This window comes from Rana temporaria, chromosome 5, assembly GCF_905171775.1.
Source record: "Rana temporaria chromosome 5, aRanTem1.1, whole genome shotgun sequence".
Classification (NCBI taxonomy): domain Eukaryota; kingdom Metazoa; phylum Chordata; class Amphibia; order Anura; family Ranidae; genus Rana; species Rana temporaria.
In genome coordinates, this window is record NC_053493.1 from 325,662,766 (window position 1) to 325,682,616 (window position 19,851).

The 19,851-nt window shown below is 37.7% G+C and overlaps 1 protein-coding gene across 4 annotated transcripts in view; it reads right to left on the minus strand.

The window, feature by feature from the left end:
* Nucleotides 1–19,851, minus strand: part of TOX (thymocyte selection associated high mobility group box) — a 300,519-nt gene that overhangs the window by 227,091 nt on the left and 53,577 nt on the right. For 2 of the 4 annotated variants that reach the window (XM_040354249.1, XM_040354248.1), the window contains exon 2: nucleotides 6,086–6,271. The exons of the other annotated variants lie outside the window; for them this stretch is intronic. In XM_040354249.1, coding sequence (XP_040210183.1) covers nucleotides 6,086–6,271 — 186 coding nt within the window. The remainder of the gene's footprint in view (nucleotides 1–6,085; nucleotides 6,272–19,851) is intronic. 4 annotated transcript variants of the gene reach the window in all.

A 19,851-nucleotide genomic window follows, 5' to 3' on the forward strand; every position in this document is an offset into this window, starting at 1 on the left:
TACTATAAGTGACTTGTATATAACCCTTTAACATTCTGAAGAGAATAAGCAATTACAAAATAGCTGTCTACCTCTTTGTAATTAGTTTTCTCATTAAAATAAGCAGAACTTTTCCTCTGTGCAGAATCATCCATATTCATGCTCTTCTGTTTTGAAAGATTACATCAATTCATTTTTTATACTGATCACATTTGCCTATTCATGTTGAAAAAAAAATGGAAATTCAGTTTTTCTCCTGAATCCTTAAACAATTTATTTTAAAGATGGTATTTTCCAAGCTGAAAATATGCCAGCTGCTGATGAGGCTACTGCATTCTACAAATTATATGGCTTATATATTCTTTTGATGCATAGTGTAGCTTAATTTTTACACATGCAGAAGCACAATCTGCAGTCTCTAGCAGCATCCCCCATATGGTGGTTCAGGAACAGGATTTCTGACTGGGTTCCTACTTCCCTTTGACACATTCAAATGTCTCTTTCTGTGTCCAACTGTGTCCTGTTTAAAAATGAAAACCATATAAGAAATGCATTTAGAGAAGATACAGGAATTACATTCAGCTACAATGTTTTTCAGCGGTCATATCTTATATGACTGCTACATCCACCAAAAAAAATGTTATTAATAAAAATTAGAGGATTCAAGCCGAATTTGATTAGTCAAATCCTTGCCAGTATTGCCAAACTTGGAATAAACCAAGCCCATAGTTAATTCCGCTTTCTTGACTCGGAGTTTAACGCTCCTTTCAAAAAATATCTGCAAAGGTGTAGACATGCTGGGTTAGGGTAAGCATATGCATGGAATATTTTTCAGATTTTTAAACCTTAATAGTACACACTAACAGGTTTTTTTTATGTTCAATGTACTAAGTATCCGATATTAGCACAGTGATCTCCCCTGCTAAGCTATTGTGTTTTGACAGGGGGACTGCCATTGGCTGAAAGTACTATTTGGATGCCAATCGGCAGATCTTTTTTTTTAGTTGTGCCCCTTTGACGGAAGCTGGCTTTTGTCATACCAGCTGCCGTACACATAGGCCCGCATGTTTCTATTGAACTGACCGATGCCGCCAGATATTTGGCCCGTGTGTACATCCCTTTAGGTCAAGGGAGTTTTTGTCGCCTACCTAACTAATGGATAACCATCTAATAAAAGATATTAAGAGTCAAGAATCCAAAACAGATCCATTTCATTTTCCAGTCATATAGAATGACAGACTTGGAGCATAAATTGTTGGTGTTACATACACTTGGTAAACATTGGCAATCAAGTAATGGCTATTAAGCAAGAATTGAGCAATAATTCACTGCAGTAAATCAGATATCAACATCCATTAGACTACTCTAAAATGCCCGAAGCAGAAATATGATTGGACAATGAGGGCAACTACATCGTTAACTTCTGAACCTAATTTTATTTAATTCCACTAGATGTCTTTTAATTTCAGTATGGTGATTGACTAAATTCCAACACCCAATAGTTATATTTATTATCTCATCACAAGAATGAAGCAGATCTTAAAGGTTGCAGTTGCTTTAACAATGTCTTGCTGATATGTTACTTTATTCAGCACAAGATGTAACAAAACCATTGAGATTCCCTATGGTATTAATGATTTAAGTGGTTGTACAAAGCACATAAATTTGTCTGATGCCAGCAAAACACGCAAGTCTGTATTTTCATGAAAGTATAGAGTGTTTGCATGACCTACATTTTGTAAATGCACTTTTCATTGTTTTAAAAACACAGACTTTCTGTATTTAATATAATCCTACAAAAGCAATTTCAAAATTGCTTTCCTTCTCTTTCCATTTGACTATTTGTCTAAATCCCCTGACACAACACATTACTGTTATATAACTGATGGTCTTTGTTTCTATATAAATCATCAAACAGTGTTTTACATATATAGGTTTGTTAAAAAAAATAAGTCCTATTACTGAAATTGAAAAGAACAAGTGTGCAACAAAGTGCTTGATTATTAGGTTATATTTCATCACTAGGCTACTACATCTGAAATATAAACAAGCATAAGGGGTAAAGGGCACATGATAGTTGCCCAGAAACCCCCCTAGGGTATGCACATTGATTGAAAAATAAAGAAAGTCTATTTCATTGGTGTCAATTTACAGGGCAAGAGCATTGGAAGAGTTGGAAGAGTTTTCCAAGTTTTCCATGTGGCTCTCATAATGTAATGTATATATAACTAAGGAACATCTACAGTACATTTATTAAACATTCTCAGCCTCTGATTGCTAGCAATATCTCCTTTTCACTTTAAATTTTGTTCACAACATCAGTTTATTCATTAATTTTGCTCTCTGTTTTTTATTTGTTGCTTTTATTGTTAAAGTGTAAGTCCACCCTAACACTAAAATCCCTGCATTTACAGACATTCAAAATCTAACACTAACCTATCTAGCCCTGTAAAGAAGAAATAAGTATACATACCTATTTTGAAGCCAATTCGATCTGTCTCCAGCGGCGGGAGCTCTGCAGAGGACACAGCAAACAACGGCTGTGAAATTAATGGGGAGTGATGTCACCTATAGACCTACTATCAGGCTTTCGTTGTCGGCTACCACCTCTGCACCCGCCTCCACAGAGAAGCCGCAGCTGACAGTTCAGAGTGGGATCGGGTCAGATCGGCTTCAAAAAAGTATGTATACTGATTTCTTCTTTACAGGGCTATATAGGTTAGTGTTAGATCGTGGATGTCTGTAGATGCAGGGGTTTTAGTGTTAGGGTGGACTTCTACTTTAAGCTTAGTTATCAAAGTGACTGATTTGAGAATTACATGTGTTGCCCTATAAATTCCAATACGTTTTTTAAACATTTCTATTTGGTTTTGTTATTAAAATCAGGTTTATAGACCACGATTAGTCATGCTAAAAAAGGAGAATACAAAGTATAATCTAATAACCCATATAGATACAGGTGACTACACATGCCATGATAATCCATTTGATTTAAACAGAACCATATACAGAAACTGCCACTGTTGAAGTCACGTGAAATCTTTCAGTTGCTGGTCTGTAATCCAACGTCATACACTGTTTCCCAGATTCTAAGTGTGCAGTATGCCTTGTGGTAGTTAACAGACAGCAGCATCAGTATGGTCCAATCATTTCCCCAACACCCTTTCATATTATCTTCTGAGTTCACAGAATTACTTTCCATTAACTAGCTCTATATAAGCTTTCACAGCGATTTTGAAAATGACCAGTTCCAGACATTTTTAAACAGGCATGCCAATGTACTCCAAGTATGCCACTGGTTTCTTTAAATTGGACAACATAGAAGACCTGTGGCCAATGGCCCCTAATTGATAAGTCAACATGGTAACCACTTTTATACTGTATTATGCTCCTCCTCTCTCCCTTTTTATCATACCGGGAAGATGTACGTATTAGCAATATGGAGTTCTAAATAGTCTTGTCATGTGTAAACAAGTGAGTTAGAACTTCATGTTCAACCTTTGTTCAACTTTACTGGGTGAATACCATAAAAGGTATTTGTTTTTCGAGCAGTAAGTCTTCCTATAGTCCAAGATACAGTTTACAGTTTACATTAGTAGACAAGAGAAGGAGGATAAAGGTCCAGTAGAATTCAAAAACCCTTTTTAAGGCTACATTCACACAATTTGTAGGCTTTTTTGTGGAGAGTTTGTGCCCCAATATATAGTCAAGTTTTTATGTTTTGTTTTTTTTGCCAATGGAAAGCACTAAATGAAGGACACTAGTTCTTACAGGCTAAAAACACCTGAAAAAACACATGGAAAAACTTGATTGGTGCATTTTCAGGTAGTCCCATCAAGGTCAAGGGGTCAAGCCTCAAAAAGAGCTCATGTAGCTCTTGGAGCATCAGGCTTCGAGCTTCAAGGAACTGCATTCTCATATGTGAACTGCCACCACTGAAATAAATGGGATTTTAGATATTGAGCATTTTGGAATTTTGAACTACAGAACGCTCAGGTGTAAATGAGGCCTTAAAGTAAACCTGTCAGAAGAAGGTACAGGGTAAGCCCCTGATGACCTTATAATGCCAACTGCCTGGCTGCTATATTGACTTTTGGCTTTGTGACTTTGACCTGAAATATGTACGCAGATGAAGAAAGTAAGAGTAAAGTCACAACTTTTTCCACCCATACTTCTTTCAGGTCAGTGCTTCAAAGTACTAAAGTACATTCAGGCACATATCATTACCAGGAAAAGATGTCAGCAAAGGCAGCCTCTGTTTATCTAATAGAAGGTTCTCTTTGAACCTTCAAAGGAATGGTGCATGGTAAATCAACTAGAAAGTAGGATTGTTTTGGAAACCTGCATAACTATATTTCTATGCTCCCATTTGCTGTATTTCCCAGCTAGGGAGCATTTATACATTCAGTATTGATGCTTTAACATTCTACTGTGATACATTATAAAACTCTTGTTCACAATTTATGTTGCTGCTATACATTGCCTAAAGAAAAACACAAATGCATGCATATAAATAGTCAATTAACAAAATAAGACATTTAGTTTAATTAATAATGCTCATAAAATGTAAATGTTTTTGCCAAGCAGCCCAGTTTAATGGAACTATTTCTAAAGCTTTAAGTGCAAAGAACAATAAAACGATTCCAATGGCAGAACACTGAGTTTCAATAAAGTCATATGATTATATTGGGGATGGGGGGCTTCTTTATTGCCTGCTAGTCTGCTGGTAATGTTGTTGGTAGTCTGTATAAGAAGCAGGGCAATGTAAATAACATTTAAAATATAACTATATATATGATGCAGTCTGTCATTAGCATTAACTAATCAGTTTTAGCATCCCTTCAATTTTAATATCTGGAGATCCTACCAGAAGAACTATTATTTTTCTACTTGATGTCAAAGGTTGACAACTCTGTGGGGTGGATTTACTGAAGGCAAATAGACTGTACACATTGCAAGTCCAACTCTAGCTAACACATTTTTATAGAAAGCTTTCCTGAGAGGCACATGGAGGGTTCCATTGCCCATTTCTCAATATGAAAATGCTTGTAGCCTGAACCCTGCAAATTCAATAGTTTATGCCACTAACCCAGAACAAGTATGCAGATAAGAAGTCCTGCATTTGTTCTGTTATTCCTGATCTGTATACTTGTTTTAGGTCAGTGACCTAAAAGATGGAATCCAGAGGGTTAGCAATAATACTTAGTGAATGGCAACTTCCATATTTCTCTTGGGGAAGCTTTCCTTTAGAGCTGGAGCAAGGCTAGGTCATTACATGAGACTTGGCACAGTTCTACTCTAGCCATGCACATTTATAAACACAATACTTTATGTACAAGGATGACAAAATAAAAAGAGTGTGGGTTTGATTTACCAAAACTGGAGACTGAAAAATCTGGGGCAGCTCTGCATAGAAAATAAAATTCTTTTTTTTGTCAAAGCTTAATTGAACAAGCTGAAGTTAGAAGCTGATTGGCTACCATGCACAGTTGCACCAGATTATGCACTCTCCAGTTCCAAAATCAACCCCTGTATAAACTATATCACTTTCCTGACTGTTTTGGAAATAATGCAAAATATCCATGTACAAAGAAAAAATTTAGGCTACATTCACACTTGAGTGCAGAGTATGCAGATGATTTTGAAGGCTTTTTTTGCAAATTTTTCTTCATGCATTTTAAGAGTGTTTTGCTGTACAGCAGCTGCTTTGGGTCAGGATTGCATTTTTTGACCACATAGACTTTTATTGCAGGAGCATCTGAAAACTATGTGTAATATGCATGTTTGAATGATTTTTCAGGTGCTTCTATTGAATTGTATGGGGATAAAACTTCCCAATTTTCCCGAAAAGAAGCTACTGTACTTTTTTGAGCAATAGGTGTCTAGTGACAGGTGAGTGAGCACTAAGGTTAAATCAGGTACCATTTACAACAGCAGCATTTTTAATGCTGAGCATTTTGTATATTGAAAAAGCTCAGGTATGAATTGTGCTGTAAACTTAAACTCTGGGGATATTAAAAAAAATATACCCTTGCAGTGGGGCTCCTCCCTCACTGCAAGTTTTTTTTTTTTGCTTAGTATATGATTTAAAAGTGTTTTTACGTACCTTATCCCTCACTCCCCTCTCAGTCAGCACTCTCCTTTTCTCGCTTATGCTGTGGGTTGTGGGTGGGCCCTCAGTGCCCTCATTTACAATACAGTACTGCTGGTCCTGCATTGTGTGTGATGATGTTAGAGTGTGACTGACGGATGAAGTAGCTTTTCGGGTACCAGTTGTATGGTGTGAGGGAGCCTGTGGGAGTGAGAGATAAGGTAAATAAAAGTGCTTTTTAAAGGTAACCTAAAATGAGCAATTGAAGAAACCTCACTGCAAGTATAGTTTTTTTTTTTTTTTTACTTTCAGATTTAATTTTTCTTAGTTTTACCCTAATGACCATTTTATTTGACTATTATACTGCTATTTCAAACAAGCAAAATACTGCTTGAGATCAGAAATGAAAGGAATGCATAAAAAGTTAGTCCAATAATTATTTGTTTTTCAAGATTTAATCTAGCTGTACACAGCTCGACTTTCAATCGATTTCCCCATCCACGCTAATTGTAAATTTTTTATTCAGCAGCCAAGGTATCTGCAACTACCTAAATGCAGTGACACTACAGAAGTATGACTGCATCTGATAGAATGTAATCACTGATCGGCTGATCATTTTTCATTCTGTTCAGTCGACTTGTGGTGAGCAAAGTGGTGCTAGCAGTCACGCACAGCTCAGATTTTGTCTGATTCAACAGGAATCGCTATTTGGCAAGCCTTAGTTGGCCTTCATTTCTCCAAGACAGCTCTACATCCTGTTTACTACAGTTCAAGGTGATGCACTGCATCCCCACTTATCTTGTATTTAGGGCACCTCATTTTCCAGCCAGGAAAAATCATAGCATGCAGTGTTGGGCAGGATGCCTACACTCACTCTGCCTGGGCAAGCTCCAGAGACCAAAAGGAAAAGAAAAAGCATCCTGACAAGCATACAAATTTAGTAGAAGACCAGACCCCAGGCCCTCTGGTTTTCTTTGACACAATATGTACTACCCACCTACCCTACTACAGAGCTGTTTTAGTTTTCTACAGTCTTAGGCCCCTTTCACACATGAATGTCTTTTTTCACAGACTCTGTTTGCTTAGCAGGGACCAATCCGTTAATCCCTGCTGAGCCGGCGAATGACAGGTCAGTCTCCACTCACTGTGGAGAGACGGACTTGTCAGATCCTTGCTCTTTGCTATAGGAGATCGGATGAAAATGGATCCGCCCTATTTTCCAGACGGATGGAAAATAGGGTTTTCTATCCATCTAAATTTAGCGAAACGGAGAGCATGTCAGCAGACATGACACCGCTGACATCCGTCACTCCATATAACTGCATTGAGCATCTGCTCAGGTCCACTTAAAAAACTGACAGGTGGACCTGAACAGTCTGCATGTGTGAAGGGGGCCTTAGACGTTGTCCACCCACTTCTTTCTGCTTTGTTCCCAAACTAAGGTCTCCAACATTCAGTTCTGAGAGACAATCAGTATCCAATGAGGATATCACTTTTTACAAAAAAGGCCTTACAATCCAAGGAAAGAACGTGCATCAAACCTACTAGTAAAACCAAAATATCAGTTTGAGTGTCTGCACCACTGCCAAAAATGTTTACAAAGCTATTCCGCCTTCAGCCTTGAAAGTTGTCATGTAGCACCCACAATTAGAATACACTGTGCTATGCCTACCACACTTTAATAAACTCTGCCTTTAAATAAAGCTTGTATGAAGGAAGAATAGGGAGTTGCAATTTTTAACTTCCTCTTGAAAGTTCAAGTTATTTGGCTGCTATGAAGACCTCTGACTTTAGTACTTCCAGAGTCACTAACTCAGAAGTAATAGGCATATCAGGAAAGTCAAAAGTCCTTACCCAGGTGAATAACTGAAAGTATCAAAGTTGGAGTTTTAGCATATTACTATTGTGTTCTTACAGGGGGGATGCCCCATCAGAACACACTGATTAGCGCTCGCAGCCATTGGCTTTGGATTTACAAACAAGTTGGACTTGCGAACGAGCTCCCGGTACGGAACTCATACGTAAGTAGGGGAATTACTGTACTATATTGTGCAACCACTTTAGCTTTTAGACAGAACTAGGTCACATAGCATGGTTATAAGATTTTTTGTTTTCTAGTCTGATAATTTAAACTCCATTTTGTGAATATTATGATTTGTTTCTGTTATTCCTTTAGAGGGTAATTATCTGCAAAAGTGCAGTTTCAAGGGTGTTCTCTTACTAACCAGACCTCACATACTCCAGAATTCTTCTAAGTACTTGGAGAATGACACACTTTCACATCCAGCTTCCTAACTGTTGTCCACAGAATCCACAGAGTCCACAGAATCCACATTCTCTCTGTTACTTTCCACATGCATGCATTGAGGTCTTTCCCAGCAAAACAATGATATTTCTTTGACTCCCAAGAACCTACCCTCACATGGTGTGTAGGGAAAAGAATCTGGGAATATGAAGTTGTGGGGGCTGCTCTACATAATTAAAACTGCCCTCTCACTACCTGTCCGTACAAGAATTTTAGAAGCATTTTGAGTAAAAAAAACATTGTTTCTTGCTATAGGAGCAAGGTGAAAGAACATATGACTGCTAAGACAAAATCTAAAAGGGGAGAGTGAATTTTGGAGAAAAATTTGAGACATGCTTATACAAATTTGTGAAGTGATCTTTCTGATATTGTTGTACTTCAGAGAAAAGTCTGCCCTCTTGGAATTGTTTGTTCTTTACCCAGCCATGGTATTCCTTCTGGTGCCTTCCCCAAAACATATTACAATTAACGCTTAGAATGAAATTATGTTCCAGCAATGGCAGATTCATGACCTACAAAGTCAGCTGTAGAAAATCTTATGCAGGTGCAGAAATTTCCCTAGAAGACTCCCCATGAGAAATGAAAAGCCTGTGTTGTTTCAGCCTACTGGCATTCACTGAAATACCACTTTTGGGTGGACTGACACTTTTACCACCAATCTTTTCTGACAGCCAAGCAAATGTGAATTCTGCAACATGTCAACATTACAACTTGTGTTATAGTCTTTAATCCCCAAGAAGACAAGGGAGAACATCCATGGCCCGTTTATTAACCATCAGCCATATTGTGTTGTAATGTCAAATATGCATCTGTTTCGTTTAAAACCAAATTAAAAGTGGAGTGGTATGAAACTGCTCCGATATTCTAAATATTACGACTAACATTTATTTAAGCAATATGTTATGAAACATATTATATACAATGTAAATGCAATGTATTTGGAATGCATTCCAACATCTGGTAAAATAAGATCCTTTTGCTGCTGAATTGCTGAAAACACCCCTGACATTCTACAGATGTGTATGCTTAAGATTTCGTTACAACCCAACTGCTTTCAAGATCCATTTAAAATACATTTTTTCCCTCAGTATATTTTTTTCTCCTCTCAAGTGGAAAAATTCTACCTAGAAATCATTATTCAATGACACAGAGTAAACTTGACATTGCGAAAGGCTGCATAAAGGAAGTGCATTCAACTGACTTGTCAAAACTTTTCATTCAAACATTGCTGTCAGTCAGGCTCATTGTCTGGAAGCACTATAACAAATAGTTGTCTTGTCAAGTTTACAGTCATTTAGTTGCTGCTTATTGTCAAGTACCAAAAAATAAACACAATAGCTATTTTGTTAATTTTGCAACATTTTAACCCGATTAGGAACAACGCACATTTTAGCAACATGTATTTTAGAAAACATATATACAGTTTCAGACTAAACGCATATAGCCTGATTAAAGCAAACAATGTGATAGAAGCAATGTGAGCAATATAAGCATCTCTAAAATCCATTGGACTGGAGTAAGTAATTTGGTTGTCAGTTATTCCACATAGCGATTTTCTGACAAATGTCTTTGTGACATAGGCAATCACACCCAGTGCTTTGGATAGAAGTACACACTATAGAAGTATACAATTTTTGTTCATTGTTGATGTTAGAGGTTTACAACCATTTTTAACACCTTTATCAACTCTGTTCAGATTTCTTCTCTGAACTACAGAGCACCTGGGAATGGGGAAAGGGAAAGTAATCTGTAGTCTTAAGGCTACTTTCACAATGGGGCCCCTTTGCTCTGCGTTAGTGGTAAAATGTCGCTCATTTTAGCAGATTTTTACTGTCATTTAAGCTGTGCTTTTCAGGCAATTTTAACCCCTGATAGTGGCCGAAGAAAGAGTTAAAACCACCCGTGCTGCTGCACTTTCGAAGCACTTTTCATATACAGCGCTCCCAAACTGCCCCAAAGATGCTGCTTGCAGGACTTTTTGTATTGTCCGCAAACACACCAACCCAGTGTGAAAGCACTTGTGGCTTGGGAGGCGGGTTTTAAAAAATCCGACCGTCTGTATGCTCTGTCGAACAATTGTTGTCAGAATTTCCAACAACAAATATTGGATGGCCATGCTCTCAAATTGTCCGACAACAAATGTATTCCGTCGGATTATGCGATCGTGTGTACACAAATCTGTCGGACTAAAATCCAAAGTACAAACACACATGAACCAATGCTAAACATCAGACAACCTCAGCAGAAGTTGCCCAAATGATGGCACTAAAGAGCTTAAAAACAATGTAGTTTTGTGTATGTTGGCTGAAAAAGTTCTACCATCTGTATGCAGAACAAGTTCACGGCCAACGCCCTTCAGACAAAATTGCAAGGATTTGTTTGATGGAAGTCCGATCGTGTGTATGAGGCTTTAGAGTGACAACATTGCTCCTCCACAGACATAGGGGTTTATTTACCAAATAGACTGTGCACTTTGCAATGTGCAGTTGCACACTGCAAGAGCAGTTGCTCCAGAGCTTATTAAATTAGCAGGAGCTCTGCTGACTTCCATCATCAAATCATGTGCAAGCAAAAATTCTTTTTTTTTATTTACCTTGCATATGATTGGGTAATCTTTGCAAAGTTTTACCTCAAATACTAAGCTCTGGAGCAACTGCACTTGCAGAGTGCAACTGCACTTTAAAAAGTGCACAGTCTATTTGCCTTTAGCAATTCAACCCCATAGTATGATCATTGGGCATCATAACCCCAGGACTGGAAGTATGTTAATAGCAATTTCACCAGGTGGAAACAAGAAAAAAAAACACCTAAGAAAATAAAACGAATTCAGTTAACACACCAAAGGACTGGTAAGCTGTACCATGTTAAAATTTTGTTAACGGGTTTGGGTAAATTTTGAAAGTATGAGATATAAGGTTTAAAATAATTGTTATAATTCCTTGGAAGAGATTAAATGTTTGAGTAAACTTGCTTAAACATGGTGGCTTCAGAAAAGAAAGGAATGTTACATCAATTATTTGTTAATGTAAACCAACATATTATCCCAGGTGAGGTCTATTTAAACTTTTTTTTGCCTTTGAACAAATAGGGGCCCTGAGGCTTTTCAACTAGTGTTTTAACCTACTTACATGATAAAGCTTCCTTTGGTTAAGAATACATTTTCCCTGGGTCAGATTAACTCCTTCGTCTGCCACTGCAGCTAGAAATACAGTGTGCAGTAAAGTTGTAGACCCTTTGACAGCAAAAGACTAAAACTAAACATACCAGCACATTAGTGAGGAAATTAAATACCGTGCAGAAGCTTATTTTCTTGCTGTAAAATGAGACTTTGTTTCATGAGGGAAAAAAGACGTTTGTAAAAATTTGAAGCAGTTTAACTGTGGCTATAACAGCATCAATACATGCTACATAGCCCTGCATTTTAAAGAAAGAATTTTGTAATTAATTAAAACAATTTTATTACATCTGTTCACTCGCAATGAAATAACGTTTTTAACATTGTTAACACAAAGGTAACCATTGTCATTAGTTGCAAGTAGTACAGTACAAAATTACACATAGTACAGTACAAATTACAAAGTCACACACAAAGGCAATGTATTGGTCCTTTTGGATATTATCATCAAGTAGATGTGGAGGCTACCTTCGTTTTTATATTGCAGGCTAAGAAAATGTTAACAAATACAGAATTCCTGTTGATATTACCAGAAATGCAGTGTTCTTGTTACTTCCAATGAGATGAACTGGAAGAAAAAACAATCTTATCTTTTTTTTTTTTGTGTAAACTACTTATTTTATCACCATACACAGATTGGAATGGGTACCATTGAAATCAATGGTTGCGGCTTGTCATGCGACTCAAATACTGTAACTGCTGACTTTTAATATTAGGACACTTACCTGTCCACGAATCCAGTGGTGTCGTCACCCGAGGCCTATTTCTCAATCGGTTCTCGGGTGCTGAAAATCTCGGTTAAGGAAAACTGTCAGTGAAGCCTTGCAGTTCCCTACTGTGCATGCAGGAAGCACGCTATGCTTTGTGAATGGCCTGGCGGTAGGGGAAGGAAGTCAGAACTTCTGAGTTTGCTGCGGCGAAGTAAGCCAGAAGTGCAAGCGTGTACCTGTCAAAAACAGGTATCTCCTCCCCCCAAAAGATGCCAAATGTGGCAGCGGATGGGGAGGAGGTAAAAAAGCTTCCCCTTTTGGGTGGAGCTCCGCTTTAATGTGTCCAAAGTCGCACAACAAGTCGCACTAGTGTGAACAGAGCCTAAATCCCAGTATTACCAAATGAAAATAAAGGGAAAGAAAACTCTTTTGCATCCATGGGCTGGTAATCTACAGTTTATTTTAGCTGTAGTGATGATTATATTTTATTGACATTTTTTGAAAAGTTGTACAACAGGTATAAGAAGATGGAAAGGGATGAGAGCTCAGTCCAAGGTCCTTATTAAAATGTATCACAAGAAAAAGTATGAGTACAGATCAATGTACAGTAAGTAACACAAAATTAAACCCTATAAACAAACAAGAAATCTTGTTACTAATATGTTAAGTCAGAGTGTACACTTTAATTGGTCATTTAGGCGCACTAATAGGTGAAGACATGGAGAGAGACAATGTACAAGGTATAAAGAGAAGAAAAAGAGAGAAAAGGTGAGAGGTAAGAAAAACAATAGTCTGGTCTGGAGCCCCACAATACCAATACCAAGAGTCAGAACATAAACTTACCTAAGAGATACTGCCATTGTGCTCTTGTTAGGCATTTAACATTTTCATGTGCCTTTAGAGAGGAGTGGATTCTGTTCAGGTGTTCTTGCCCCTAATTTATCCACTGCTATAAATATATATGCTCCAACTTGGAGACAAATATAGAGTAACGAGGAGCCTTGGCGAGGCACTGCTGCTTCCACATATATTTGCAAATGTGTGCAACTAAACCATCTGTTTTTAATGTGAATTGTTAGACAGGATATTTTTTTTTTTTTGCAGTTTGGCTGGTAAGCATGATGGGAAATGTTATGTTTGTTTGTGATAGCCCTTGCAAAGCCCTTCCATGAGCACCTTAATGCAAAGGCTAATCATAAATTGAGAAGGTTAGCATTTTCTTGTATAGCTTATTCAATGGATATGACATGGGGACATATTGGATGCTTTCCGCTGCTACTGTGCACCTGCTGGGCATCTAATGTGTCCCTGTGCCTTAAAGGAATAGTGGGCACCCTCCAGACATACTTGCTCATAATTTATCCACTGCTTTATATGCTCCAACTTAGAGACTCTCAAATGAAGAGTTAGGGCCACAGTATACAGAGAAGCCTTTGCAAGGCACTGCAGCTTCCACATATATTTGAAAATCTCTGTTTCTAATGTTATTTGTAAGACAAGGTCAGTTTGTTGTTTGCTTTTTGCATGCTACAGGTACATTTTTTTGGAGCTCTATAACTAAGCCCCCGGGGGGCAGGGAAAATGCATCAGGGGGGATCAGGCTTTGGAGAAGTGCAAGGCTGAGGCCGTTCACATTTCTTTACACCTGCTGAGCTAATGGTGTGCAGTGTCTCTCATTCCCTCATTCTTCACTGCTTTCTGGATCAAGCACAAGACAGCCTGCCCCTTACATTGCTGTGAGACACCAGATTATTTACCAGAAGAGCAACTTGATCAGCACTGGGTTACTACTGGAAAATGTTCTGTTTGTTTGTGATTAGCTAAGCTTAGATAAATGTAGCAAACGTAAATTGTGTTGTGGAAGATCCACACTCAACTGTGAGTTTGGGCCATGTAGTCTTAAAGACCATTTACATTTGAAGTCTACATTTTAGAGCATCAGAGGAAAAATACCAAATCTACACTGGCCATTGGGGAAAAAATCATCCAAGACATAAGAAAAAAGAACCTTGATTCTCATAATATTGTTAACTAAATATAGCCTGGAGGTATCACTGCATCTTTATACAGTTCATTTTAGTTTTAGATATGCTTTAAATGCAGAAATAAATATGGCATTTTGGTTGCCAGCCTGTGTTTTGAACATTATCTACCAAAAGTTGAATGCTAGTTTTGGCCATATTAATAATAAGTACTGTATTTGCTGGCGTATAAGACTACCTTTTACACTTAAAAAAAATGGCCAAAAAGCAGGGGTCGTCTTATACGCCGAGTCAGCTGCTCGGATACCTGCTGTATTTGCGGTAATACTGTATGTAGCTTTGTCTACATTCAGTATATACAGCTTAGCCAATCCTGGTGAGCGATGTATTCAAATGAATACAGAGCCTGCTCGGATTGGGGTAACAACCTCTGCCAATCCGAGTGCCTACATACAGTAGGCTGCTCGGATTGGCTTTGAGAGTCAGAGAGGCGTGGGCTGATGATGTTACAGCCTCCGCCAATCCAAGCAGGCTTTGTATTAATTAATAGAATACATCACTCGCCATGATTGGCTCCAGCTCCAGCAAGAATGAAGAAGAATATGGCGCCAGAAGAAAGAAATATGAAGCATCGGAATGGGGGTCGTCTTATACAGTGAGTACAGGCAAAAAATTCTTAAAAAACTGCAAAATTAGGGGGTCGTCTTATACGCCTGGTCGCCTTATACGCCGGCAAATACGGTAAATGAGACTTTGGGTGCTTGGCTAATTTAACAACCATCCACTACATATTGGGCATTCAAGTAATGTAATTATCATCACACAATCCAGCCTGAAGGTTTGCAGAAACAGCTTGTTTGGTTAGGCATGGCTGTACCAGAAAATTGGAGAATACAAATAGAAATAAATACCATGTACATGAAGTAGTTGAGAGTTAGTAACAACTACTGGTCTAGTAGTAAAGTCACTACAAATGATTCTACCTGAACAGAACCATAGAAGAGGATTGGCAATATGCACCCTTCCTTTTTTCAAAACTCTTCTCTAACAAACTAAATGTCATTTGAATTTTGGGTTTAAAGTAGACCTTCATTACCAAGAAACAGTTTTCAACCCTCTCCCCCTTTTCAGTTCTAAAACTGGATTATTTTTTTTGTTTACTTTTTTTTAATTAAATTGTTTTTGCTCAAGTCCATTCTCACATCGGCAAGAATGACGTCTGCCCTGAACCAGCAGCCTCCAAGGATATCCAAGTCAGAAATTCCAGGAGGCATCAGCCTACAGACAGTGGCTAGAAGAGGGCAGATCTGCCAGGACATCATCAGGTGCCAGCTGCAAAAACCCAGATGAAACAACCAGCTGCCATTTACATCAGAGAGGAATAAGGCAATGTGGGAACTGGTGTGAAGCGGGGGTGTGGCTGATCACAGCAGGACAATGGTAAAATTGCTGGCCATGTGAGTATGTTATTTGCACATAAGGGCATCAAACATTAGGGTCAATGTTGTGATTTTCACCAGGACCTATTTTCATTGCCCGCACACACATGAAAACAAAAATATAAAGTGTGGCATATAACCTACATCTTTTTTGTAAATTATCCAATAAACATACATCTATACCAGCTTACTAGGTTAAATTGATGTAGGAAGAATAATGAAAAAGCATACTTTTACAATTTTTTTCTAGTCTAAGTGCAAAATGTGTCATTATGAATGATTACAAAAATAATTTTAAAATAGGTATGACCAATTTGCACTAACATACTTCGGAAAAAAAATTATAACTGCAGTTTTATCATGAAATTACATTCTGCACAAAAGACATTTTGAGCATTCTGCACTTTATCTTTCTCTTTCCCGGGTCATTAAAATTTATATTTATTTGCAGACCTAGAACAATAGCACAGCTGCTGCTTATTTGCACAGGGATAGCCTATCTAAAGGTGCTTTGCTCATTTGCTACTCAGATAATACAGGAACATGACTAAATGTTTACATATAAGCATTCAGATTGCCATGGTAAGAGCTTGACTATTAACTCAAACAGGCCTTTATTTATGGAGCCAGAAACATTGGAAAAGTGAACAATCATACATTCATAAGTCAAAACCTCATAAACTTATACTATTACATATTTGTGGTAAGACTAAATTTAAAAGCTTTTTCTGGCAGCCTGTATTAGTAATTATGTGCTGCAAGTAAAAAAAAAACAAAAAGCAAATTAACTGAATACAACTAGTAAACTGTAATGTGACTGCATAAGGTCTCTTAATGCATGATTGAGCATACCTTTCAAGTGCTCTGTACTGCAAGCAATCTTTTGTATTTCCAGCCCCTCAAATCAGCCTTAGGCTCACTCTTTTTATGTAGATTACTTAGCACTTACATTCAGGAAGCACTGCTCTAAAATTTGCACGAAAAAGCCATGTGTGGAAAATATTTTAAATGATGTGAACTTAGTGTTAGAAGTAATCACTACTTAGAAAAGAGTTTAAACAAATTGAATTGATTGTGCTATGCCATATATAATACAGCTCACTATTTAACTAAAAAATGTGTGCAACATAATAAAAATGTTATTTATTAGTCAATACATCACAGAACAAATGATGAAAAAACATCTCATCTTATGAAAGCAGTTTTGACTTAATTTCAATTAGAAATGAGCCTAAGCAAATTAATAAAAAACAGAATATCTAATTGCAGTTATGATTACCAAAAAATACTTTTGATTTACTTTGTTAAATTTTAGAATTCTGTTTATTTCAGTTTAAGGAAGATCTATCATTATAATTTCCTTATAGCTCTGTACCCTATGGGAGATAGAGAAGGTAAAGATCTGATATTCTAATTTTTAACAGTTCTGTCCCCTATGGGACAGAGTAAAGCCCCGTACACAAAGACATGTGCCATTTTAAAAAGAAAACAGCCGACATTCTGCCCGTGTGTATGTCAGTCTGTCCGACAGAAGCCGGTCGTTCGGCTGGCTTCTTTCAGACTTACATACTGGAAAACCATGCTGAAAAACCAGTAGCCGACTAACTCCCGATCAGCGGTACCATGTCAGAACACAACAGCGGGGGAGATTGCTGAACTAATCTTGCATAGTTAATACAGTGTCTCCGACCGGAGCTGACAGTTTACCCAGCTTAAATGCAGTACTTTGTCTCAGTCTGCACCCTGGCTAGCTGCAGTGGCTATGGGAATTCAGAAATTCCAAGTGGGGGTCACCATGTCAGCCTCTGTATTGCTGTACTGTAGGTGCATGTCTCAGGAAGGTGCTCTGAGCTGAGACAAGCTGCAGTTATGATGTACCCATCTCCTTTATAGTTGTTGTCAAATCAATCGCAGCAGGTGGTGAAGGTGCAGTTTGAACCTCATAGCAGGGTTAGAAAGCACCTGGCAACATGAGACAAAGTACAACTTGTACTTTGTCCCATAGGTGACAGAACTGTAAAAAATCTATAATGTCAGATCTTGTTTAACTTGTCTTTATCTAAATGGCTTATTGATGCAGAAGAGTTACAACTGTTATTTAAGTGGTTTTCCACCTGTGCTCTCCATGCTGTTCTGACCCTTGCAATGTAAATCTGTGTTTAGATGTGTCCTGAATGTTGCATCCAATGTTTGGGCTTGCACAAAAGAAAGCCATATCTGCAAACCAAAGCAGGGAGCACTCAACAGAGGTTAGAACCCTCATCAACCACCTCCTTTTTTTAATCTTTGTGTTAGTGTTTAAGGTACCCATACCATTCAAATTAGGATTCCTTACATTAGAGCTTTTAGTAAACCAGATGGGTGCAGCAACCCATTACTTATAACACCAAATGGTATCTCATGGATGTACATTGACAGTACATTGTAAATGCATTCACACACAATTCAATTTTATGCTATAACAACTTCTCATTTAAAAGCTTGTTCTCAGTGACACTGGTACTATATATATATGTGTGTTATACAAATGCAGTGGTGTCTACAGTAAAAAAATAATCTGCAAAAAGTAAACATTGAAATATGCTGGTTGCATATAGTGCAAATATAGTTACACATATATTTTGTAGAGCCACCAGTGTATATCAGCTTTATAAACTGAAGTGAGTTGGTTCTATTTTTTCAAGGCACATTAAGTTATGTTAATTAGTGTTGGTTGCCATGGCTTAATGTATTTTGACCTTCACATTTTCCACATTATTCAGTTTATTGCAGAAAGATGCATGTGTCCAAATGAGTATATGTTACAATGCTCTAATGTAGGCATGTCAAATGGATGTGTTTAGGTGACATGCAGCCCTTTCTTTCTTTATTTTTGGCTTTATCAACCGGTTGATAAAGACTGTTTGCCAATTGATAAAGTGTATTTCCTTACACTATTGAGCATATTATTAATTCATAAATCTCAGGGGAAAATATTGTAAGTTATCATTTTTGCTATAATGTTATAAGCAAAGTGCATTTATCTCTTCTAGAATTGTGTTTGTGTGGGCCCTAAGTAGAAATGGTCTATGCAAATCATCCCAGAGTTTCATTTGAGTCATTCCTGCTTTGGTTTCTTCCATTCTCATTACTTCTCACATTAACAAGATGTAATCAGCTGCCCAATATTAGACTTTAAGCCAAATAAATCATTTTATGTTCTGCAGACAAAGACAAGGCCATATCAACTTTTATATAGATCTGCAATTGCCATGGTGCTGCACATTTGACCAGCTATAACACTGAAAGGTCAGCTGAGAGCTGACATAAGCACAGAGGCAAGCCTTGAATGTAAGCTATAGTTATAATGTAACAGAAAGAAATATTGGTATATTTGACTAATTAAAATCATCGGATGTTTCTAACGTATGCTTTCTTTTGGGAAACTGGTGGGTTTAGCTCTGCTTTAAAGTGGATGTAAACCCAATTCATGAAATTTGAGCTGGGCACATACAGTATATCTGCAGTATTTTGTTATCTCTCTTCAAAGAGCTAAGCCCCTTAGCTCTCTCCTGAACAGTCCTTCTGTTATCAGCCTGATAATACCTGACAAATTCTCTGACACATCAGATAAAAGCAGCCTGAAATTTCTGTCAGGGGAAGTTGCTAAAAAGGATTAGCAGGGAGCTGGCCCTGTTACAAAACACCCCTGAGAGTCTCTGCCCATGATGAGAGGGGGTGTGTGCCTTTCCTCCAATCAGCAGTTTTAGCTATCTTGGCTTTATGCCCAGACATCACCCTCTGTGTTAAGCAGGAAGAGAACATTTCCTAACACGATCTGAACTTTCTAGTATATAAATGTGAAGACAGCAGATATACATGTAAAACGTATGTAGGGAGATTTGGTTAATCTCTGTGTATCATCTGAGGCTGTTCACTTCACTGGGTGTATGGAGGGTTTACATCCACTTTAAGAATCAAGAATCATCATGCTGTTTAAGAGTATAACAATATCATAACAAACAGTAATAAATTAAAAATGTAAATTTTAGGGGGAACAATAATAACTGAGGGTGGCTTCCCAGCTCATTTGACTGATATCCCCCAAAGTACAGCTGATCAAGCAGGGTCAGTAGCACCCCAATGATATAGCCACCCGATCCAACCATTTTTAGCTGTCATTTTATGTTC